The 9,466-nt window shown below is 43.2% G+C and overlaps 2 protein-coding genes across 2 annotated transcripts in view; one reads left to right on the plus strand and one right to left on the minus strand.

Moving 5' to 3' along the window:
* Positions 1–2,762, plus strand: part of PLEK2 (pleckstrin 2) — a 9,962-nt gene extending 7,200 nt beyond the window's left edge. Inside the window, exons 7-9 of the mRNA XM_009883478.1 lie at positions 200–283; positions 1,450–1,528; positions 2,560–2,762. Of these exons, the coding sequence (XP_009881780.1) occupies positions 200–283; positions 1,450–1,528; positions 2,560–2,687 (291 nt within the window). The 3' untranslated portion in view covers positions 2,688–2,762. The remainder of the gene's footprint in view (positions 1–199; positions 284–1,449; positions 1,529–2,559) is intronic.
* A 1,962-nt stretch (positions 2,763–4,724) lies between these two features.
* Positions 4,725–8,774, minus strand: LOC104285085 (galectin-related protein A-like). The gene is made up of 4 exons (XM_009883479.1): positions 8,748–8,774; positions 6,349–6,437; positions 5,389–5,563; positions 4,725–5,022 (listed from the first exon to the last, which is right to left on the minus strand). The coding sequence occupies exons 1-4, from the start codon at positions 8,772–8,774 to the stop codon at positions 4,879–4,881; spliced, it is 435 nt and encodes a 144-aa protein (XP_009881781.1). The 3' UTR covers positions 4,725–4,878.
* Positions 8,775–9,466: the final 692 nt, after the last annotated feature.

Raw genomic sequence — 9,466 nt, forward strand, 5'->3', positions numbered from 1 at the left:
AGTAAGGAATTATCAATGTATGAAGAAGGATGTTAAACAGAAAATCCTGGTATTTACTAAGATGTCAGAAAAGATTTTTCCCTGTTGGCTCCAAAACCTCTTTTTTCAGTATCTATTTAGGTTTCCCCTGCAGCCTGCAGGAGAATAGCCATTGCAGAAGGTATTTACTGGTGGTAACTTTAATTCTTCTGTTTTGCAGGGCCACAAGAGAAAAAACTGGAAGGTGAGGAGATTTGTTTTGAGAGCTGATCCTGCTTTTTTGCACTACTATGACCCCACTAAGGTATGTGAGCGGGGAATTACTACCCCCAGAAATCCTCTCACAGACCTGAACACTATAATGAAAACACAACTATGCTGTAAATGTTTCTCTCACCCAAATCTCCTTCCAGGTTCCTTGACCCATTTCCTGGGGAGTCAGACCTCTCTGGCCTTACCCTGGGAGGTTGTCCCTGTAGGATCTTCTATCCCAACATCTTCCCTCCTGTCTTTTCCCCAGTGAGATTCCTTTTCCTTAGCTGACGGGCACCAGCCTTCTAGGAATTGTTCTTTGCTGTACCCACACAGTCTGGGTACAGCACAGTCGTGCTCCTGCAGCGATTCTTGCTGGGCTGTGTTCTTTCTGAGCTGACATCCCACCACTTGAGGGTCATAACTGCTACTGGGATTTTTTACGTTCTTATTCCAACATTGAATAGGGTCTCCTTGATGCTGAAGTATTTATAGCAATTGCTGCTACTCAGATTTAAACTTGCTCAGGGAATAGTAGAATTTATCTTCATGGCTATAATAAACAATGTGAGGAACCCAGAGGGCGTGTGAATCTATTAGCCCCAGATGTATAGGGTAGCACAAAGCCCAACAGGTTGCTAAAAGAACATGTATAGAAATGCTTTATGTGACTTTTAAGGAAAACACAAACAACATAACAGTGAAAAGAGCTTATGCAGCTCGTTCATTTTTTGTAGCCCGTTTCTTTATGGGGCTTTTGTGCACTGCAATTCGCCCTTGTAATGCTATAAACTCAAACTGCAGAACTTGAAGATCGACAAGAGAGCCAGCCTACTAGTGAAAACAGTCAAATTTTCTCCATACAGTCTCAGTGAAAAGCAGCAAGCTAAAAACTTGCAGAAATACATTTTTTTTCTTTTAATATGGATTGTTACTAATAAGTCTATACATAAGTTTGAAATATGATTGTTAGCCTACCCTTGTGCTTTTAATTGATCTCCACCATTCCCAGCTATGTCAGAGAAACATTTGAGACTGAAACAACGTAGTAATGCATTTGATTACATGTCCTAATTGACTTCTCTTGTGACATGGATGTTTTATATCTGGAAAGACTGGCATTACATCTCCACCTCCATAAAAATAATTGATGTGCTCTGGGAAATTATTCTAATGATGATATTTTCCAGATAAGCCTCATTTGCTTTTTCTTTGCAGGAAGAAAACAGACCAGTAGGTGGATTTTCTCTTCGTGGCTGTCTTGTCTCAGCTCTGGAGGACAATGGAGTCCCAGCAGGTAAGCACGAGCCTCTAAACTTTCATACATACATATTTATGCCATAGCAATACAGTCTTTGGTCATGGGTTTGTGTGTATGGCTGTCCATATGCACAAGGGGGCTGGCCTTTCCTCTCCCCTTGCAAGCAACGGAAGAGGCTTATCATAAAAAGTCCCCACACTGATGGGTTGTCCATACCAGAGGGGATTTTTTTTTTAAGTGTTATTTCCACATATCTTGGGTGTTCCCCTTTTTATGGGCTTTTCTCGGTCAGATGACGTCTGAGACAGTCCTAAGACACCGATTAATATCCCAGAGTTAACAGACAGAGAGAAAACACCTTCTTTTTGGATGTTGTTTAAGTCTTGAGGAATCCCATAATGCCATTCCTTTTCTGTCTGTCCTCTCTACTTATGCTATTACCTTTTCCTTTTTGATCTGCTAGAAACCAAATGTAGGGGAGGCATAAAGACAGCAATAGAACAAACAGCTCTGGTAGTGAAAATGCTTAGCTTAGGCATTTGTCTAGAACCTCAGCCTGACAGATAAGTGTTTCTGCTGTTTAAGCAATTTATTTTATGACAGTAAGCACAATGTGTGGTTCTCGAATAGGCAGCATCTTTCTAAAGACAAAAGAGAGGGTCTGAAAAAGATACAGTCCAGGGTGGGAGGCCATGATGAACAACAGAGCTCCTTGATAACAGGAACCCAAAGATGGGCAGGAGCAAATCTAATCTACTGCACAAACTGGTAGGGAGTTCATCCCTGCATTGTGTAACTCAAGTAAGCTTCTCCATCTAAACAGCAGCTATTTTACATATGAAGCATAGCACACAGTAGTTCTTCCAGTCTATGTGAGGGGTGTCTGTACTATATTTTGCAGAAGGGAAATCAAAGACACAAGAGCTTTAGTCTTATCCACAATGAAATGAAATGGTGTAAAACCCTAATTCACTACATTAAAATTCTTCTCTATGAAGCTTCATATCTCCTACAAAGCATTTCTCTATGAATCTTCCTGATCTGTCTTTTTATTTTTCTCTCTGCAGGAGTGAAGGGCAATGTACAAGGCAACCTCTTCAAAATCATCACTAAAAATGACATTCATTATTACATTCAGGCCAGCTCCAAGGCAGAGCGAACACAGTGGATTGAGGCGATCAAACCATTGACATGAGTAAGGTCAACTCCATGCCAAAAGACAAGTCACATTTGTGAACAAGTTTCCTGCCCTCATTGTCTGGGAGTGTTGTTTTCCCCTTAGATAGTCTATTTTTGTTATTTGTATTGCCATAGCACCTAGTAATTCCTGGCAGACCAGCATCCTAGGTGCCTAGGAGTCATGTAGACTCAGAATCATTCCCCACCAAAAATTTACCATATAACCAAGAAACAAAAGACAACAGCTGGATACAGACAAATGGGACTTTACAAAGAAACAATGAGATATAATATTCCAAAATGGAAGAAAAGAATTCTTTTGTACAAGTGTTCAGTCTATATCTGACAGATCCAGGTTGTGCTTTATCCTAAAGCAGAAATGTCTTGCTCATTTCCCCTTTATAAAGGGGCTCATAAACTTATTACTTAAGACTGACTGAATCAAAGTCATAAAAGGTCCTGGTGTCTGAGGCTGCCTTTCTTTGTATACCACAAGAGTCTTGTGCTAAGACACAATCCAGCTGCCAGGATAATCACTATTGGAAAACAAACCAGGGGTCTGTCTGTCCATCCATCTGCTCTACCATTTGGTTCTCTGCTAGGCTGGAAAAGACCAAAGGATCCGCCTCGCCAATATATAGGTTATTCTTGTGCTGCTGGCAATGGCCCATAGCAGTACCGGATCCCGAGTAACAAATCAGACCAGTGGCAGTTATTCCAGGTAATTGCTGGTGCGGAATATATTGGAAGAAATCACTCAGCCATAAAAGCAGGACTTTTCCTCCTGATTATCCCCGTAAGTCCATTTCTGTGGGACTGAGAACTCTAATAGCAGTTCTGAGTATTGCTTTTTCCATTTTAAGCCATTCAATTTTGCATTATTTGTCTAGTAAACTTGACTTTGATATCATTAAATATAACAAAAAAGTTCAGTGCATTTGATCTTTAGACATGATTTTTCTCAGGGGGCAGTTTGAGTATATGAAAATAGTTTCATACACTGTAAATTTAGATTTATATAGAAACTGAGATATTCTCCACAACACCAGAAGGTAGAATGGAATGTATGAGATGATTAAAATACCTGACCATCCTGCTGATACACTATTTTCGTAAAATTCCTCGTGTTATCTGAGTACCTGTATCTGACAGCCAGACTCTGCAGAGCCTCCAAAAGCCCTCTGAAAACAGCATGCTATATATCTTCCTTGAAGTCACAGAAGAATTTGATAGTCCTCTATCCACAGAACCACCTCTTTGCAGACTTTTTGTTCTCCAAGTTATGTACTGAAAAAAAAGTCTCTTCATCTAGAGACTTTCCCCGTCATCCTGTGTTACAACCAACCAATCATAACAAAGCCAAAGGCAGCAGCTATAATAAATGCTTTTATATGTATTAGAATAGCCGTGTATTTAGGCCTTTTTTCTAAATCTCCAGCAATGAAATAACAGCACAACACTCACGTGCATTCAAATATTTAACAGCACTGGTAAAGAAGTTTGCCAGCAAAGATGCAGTTTTAATTAGATACAAGAAAGGGCAATGCAGTTTCAGCTACAGATACCAATTCCTAGGGCTGGTCCAGAGAAGACTGTGAAATCCACAACTGTTGAAACCTTTCAATTCACGAGAATGCTACCTGCAAGAGACAGGGATGGTGGTAAGGCATTTATGGCTCTGTACTGGGAAGCACAAATGGCTTCGTGCTGACTAAGCAGAGCTTCCAGGAAAAGCAATTCCCTCCTGATAACGTAAGCCCTGTTGGGGCCCACCAGACTCCCTTATTCACTTATAAGGAAGTCTTCTGCTTCTCTTTTCCCAGTCCCACCACCTGCATACTGCCCAGTTCGAGTCACAAAGGTAACAGCCACCCGTCCACAGAGGACTGAGCTCCGCCAACTGGCACGCCTCGGGGGTTAGAGGACCATGAGGATGTGAGATACTGCATAGCATCATGAATCTTGCAGTTTGGAAGGCAAACAGAGTATCTCAGCAAAGGCCCTCTCATTTACCCAGACCCGCCATAGCTCTGTGATTGTTGAGTATGTACGAGAGAAAAAAAGTGTATGTTTCAAACACATCAACAAATGAGAAAGATACAGTTCCCACTCTTCAGAATCAGCCAGGGCAAAAAGACTAAGCATTTCTCAGACAGGAGAAAGTACATTTGCCTCTGTCCTCTGCTGATATTGTGGTCTCCTTTTTTTCAAGCCACTTTGGTAAGCTTGATGTCGCCTGTGATCTGCAAAGCTTTCACCAAGTTCAGGGGCTGAATGCGGTGAGTGAAGTCACAGAGCTGCCGTCCATCAAGCAAGACTCGTATTTGCTGGTGTTCACACAAGAGCTCCATCTGCAATGGAAAAGGACAGGGGATGGTGTTAGAGACAAGCAGCAGAGCTGATTTCACCAGCATGGACTTAGAACCCCATGTGATGAGGACAGTGAAGCACAGTCTATTGGTTCTTCAGAAATGCCCATAATAAATAACCTACTCTCTGCTGAGATGATACTGTAAAACTCCTCACAGTGAGTTCTGTCACTAAGACCAGAGAAAGGAATGGATTTCTCCCATCAGGGCTTGAACTGTTGCCCTCTGTGCCGTACTAGACTAGTTAACCTGTCAGTTTCCATAGTTAGTTATTTGACGTCATATACGTAGCCTTCATCCTTTCTCCCCCCCTTTTCTCCAATCTAACCATAGTACCCCCCAAAATACCTTGAATGTGTCGCCTGCTGTAAATGGGAAGTAGGGAATAGTCTTCTCTTCTCTTCCCCATTTCCCAGCAATTCGTGCATTTCGGGTGATGGATTTGTCACTAAAGTTAACTGTAAATAACAGCCCAACATCTTTGCTTGCATCCACTGGATCACAGAGCAGAGTCACTGAAAAGCTGAAAAAAACGATTAAATGGCTGGCACTTCCAGCAATGTGAAAGGGCATGGTGTGCATGTCAGAGGCCTAAAAAGACTAGAGACAGCTATTGATTTCTTGTCAAACTGAAACACAGGATTCCTGCAGGGACTGTGCACGGGCTTAAAAACTGCAGAAAGGGATGAGAACAGATGGTCTTTGTTTCTCATCTGTTTTCTGGTAGGATGCTAGTGACTTCTGATGTTACTTTCTTCCTTTTGTGACTGGAATCAAACACACTTGTGGGTGAGCCAATTCCAATTTGTATCCTAAAAGAGGTTATGGAAAACTCTTCACCAGTGTTGATTGCACAGGAGTTGATCACTGTGGATGCAAAAAAAGTGTAATGACAGCACACTTGCTGTCATCCAGACTAAGCACAGCAATGAACCTGCACCTCCTGTGCCAAAACCAGTGTTTCAAATGGTGTTGATTCCAGCCGACAAAAGACAACCTAGACGGGGATTCAAAATTGTACCTCTTCCTGGAGGAGAAATGCCCCTTGTGTGCCTCCTCTGGTTCGCATTAGATAAGGGCAAGGAGTAGAAAATGCTGGCACAGCAGTCAGAGGGCTCAAATGTGAATTCTTTCTCACCCTTTTAATCTCAATGTAAGAGCAGGAAAATTAAATAGAGCTTTAAATTATGAATCTATATGACTTTCTTCCCCTTAAAGAGCACAGACCTTCAAGAAATCATTTGAATTTAGAAGACAGGTAGGAGCACATATGGCAGGAGTGAAGCCCCCACCAGCCCCTTCACCTACCTCTTGGGGTTGGAGTGTACCACCCCTATAACTGTGAGTTTCATGGCTGGTCTCAGGCCGCCTTTAATTTCACCAACATACTGCTCCACCTGCAGAGAACAGTGAAAACGTGCTGCGGTAGGTCACGCTGTGGGTAAACCGGCTTTAACAGATGCTTTGGTCACCTCATATAGTTCCATCTTATTTTTACGTGTACAACAGAATTTAAAAATATTTCCAGCCTAAAATACTTCTTGCACTTCTGGTATAAGTTCTGTCAGTTCTGGTATCTGAGGTGAGCCGCCATAACCGAATGGCCGGTAAGGAGGTGTTGGCTGCCAGACAGGACTGCTGGCTCCTGACAGGACTGCCAGCTCCGGCGGGTGGTTTCTGACCAAAACTGCTGTCCGTAAGATGCATGGCTGCTGCTGGTGCTCTACCTGACCGATATGCATGACTGATGACCCCGACGGCATTGCCTCAGGTGGCCCTGGGAACAGCCACCACTGACTTCAGGCAACTGATGCCACTCCCCCAGACCAGAGCAGGTCCAGCAAGCGCCACAGTGACCCACACCTCTCATGAGTGACAGGACCCAGATCGCCGACACCCCTGGGATGAGCTGGTGAGGGCTGCTAAGGTCTAATGACACAATAAATGTGGTCGCAGGAGATCAAAAGCTTTGTGGCAGCATGACGCAGAGTGCCGGCTCTGTGAGAACTTACTCCACCAGCTCAAATTCGTTAACAGGTTTTGGTAGGCTAACCTGACACCAGTAGGCTTTGCACCAGGCCAGGCAGCCCCTGTCCTCGGCCACAAAACCACAAAGCCAGCACAGACACCGTGCCGCCGCCACATTTTGGCAGAAACACAACCATGTCCTCACAGCTGAGCCCAGTCACACCCATACCCATCCCTTTTTCAAAGCCAGAAAATGGCTCCCTTGTGGATCCGCTTCTGTCCCATTCACCTGTTGTGTGAGGTCCAAAGATCAGAGTGACATTTACTTGCCCCAAGTATTTCTCCAGCAGATTTGATGGTCAGTGGAGAAACTAATACGGTTGATGTGGTTGATGTGGAAAAATAAAAGAGAGTGCTTGGAAACAAGTGATAGGGATGTTTTGAGACTTCAGCTTCAGAAATGGCTTCAAAATGTAAATGCCGGAGTACTACGCTGCAGCTTGTAATCACTCCCCGTGCAGAGTCACTTAGAAAGAACCTGCTATAAAACACTCAGCGTTATTAGCAATTTGCGTAACGCTGATAATATTCCAAGGCAATGCACAGCAGACCTTATTTTAGATAAAAAGTGCTTTATCATTCCAGTGTTCCAAGGTAAAAATTCAGACATTTTTTGCTAGAAGACCTGCACAATATATGTATTTTGACTATGAGAAGCACTACATCAGCATGGAAACCCACAGACTTCTGTTCACAGCAAATGTGCTTCCATTCAAGTGTAAGTTGCTATGGGTATTTCGTATGTACTTTTAAATTTTGGAAAAGATAACCAGTGCTAGAGTTTTAAATTACTGAATCCCAGCTTGCTTAAGGGAAACACAAATTCAAGACAAAAAATGTTTTGCCTATACTCCATTTCCTAATTTCAATATACTAGTTATATCTTCTGTTAAGATGATCTTAAACAATTTATTTTTCCACCTTGATATTTACATCCAGCCACATTTACAGCTTCACAGGTACATTAATAAATTCTAATTCCTAACAAGGCAAATATTGGAAGAAACTAATTAAAAAGTACCTTAAAAATGACAACACTACTGCCAATTGTTAGTAATGTGCATTACCTTTGCTGAAGTGGGCAGCTGACTCCAGCAGGTATATTTTGAATTTTGAAACAAAAGCAAAGCATCAGCCACCTGAGATGTTTTACGTGAGGGAGCAGCTCCTCAAGTAAGGAGTCTGACTGTACGGAGATACTTTAATTTGAATAAAGCAATTAAAGAGTGGGTAATAAGCACAGAAGACCCCAGGCTAAATGAACTTCATCCTCATACAGGTCCTGTGTTCAACTAAAGCTCCTTCCTTGCCTACCTACACAAGAGACAAGATACAAAATAACACCCCAAGCTGAAAGTGCACTCTGAGAAATTGTGCAGAGCTGCACCATAGCAAGCACTAAAGGCACGGGGAATCAGAAATGAACAGATCGAATGTCGACCACATGGCTTCAACACCTACAGCTCATCCAGCATGGCTGAAGTAAGTTCAGAGGCATGACTACCCACGCGCCATTTCTCTGCTGACACTGAGGTGACAGTACAGGTGAAAAATACCAAGGATGCCATAGGAGGTAATGGTACAAACCCCTGCGGTATGGATCCCTGCACGTGCACATGGACATAGCCCCTTCCCATATTTTCCGTTTGGGAGCCCTGGGGACTCACTCGGTCACTTACTTTGGGATACCTCTCCTCTGTCATCATCGCTCTGCCTCTTACACTTGCCTCCACCGCAGCAGTCCCCAGAGGAGTTTTTGTTTTGTGTGTCAGGACAAAAAAAAAAAACAAAACAAAACACAAACAAAAAGCCCGGAAAAAAGGGAGGATGTTGGGGGGGGCTTATCTCTACCCAACACTGGCGGGACACCACCCAGCCCTGCAGCTGAGTCACGGCCCTCCATGTCTTGTACCACCGGGGAAACCTCACGAACAAGGTGGCTGGTGCTGGTGAGAGGACAGGGGGGCCACACGGGTGGGCAGGCCCCCGCTGCCCCGCACAGCAGTGCCTGGCAGGCCCATGCCTGTTGCTGTATCTGTATCTATACCTACACATCTTTATATTAAAGTATTTTAAATTATGCGTGTGTGTAACATACTGTATTCGCATATGTAATACATATAACTAACACGTCATTTATTTATTTGGATACCATTTCTGCCCTCTCTCAAAGAAGTAAATATATATATATCTCTTATATCCCTATATAGACCTATATATAGAGGTATACATATATACACATACACAAGGGTTATTCACATACACTCAACCACCACGCACCCCTCCTACACACACACCCACACACACATAGAAGGGCCGTACACACCTCCCCACACACATACACAAGGCGTGTACATACACACACACCGCCCCACACACACACACCCGACTCACACCC

This window comes from Charadrius vociferus, unplaced genomic scaffold, assembly GCF_000708025.1.
Source record: "Charadrius vociferus isolate BGI_N301 unplaced genomic scaffold, ASM70802v2 scaffold34, whole genome shotgun sequence".
Lineage (NCBI taxonomy): Eukaryota > Metazoa > Chordata > Aves > Charadriiformes > Charadriidae > Charadrius > Charadrius vociferus.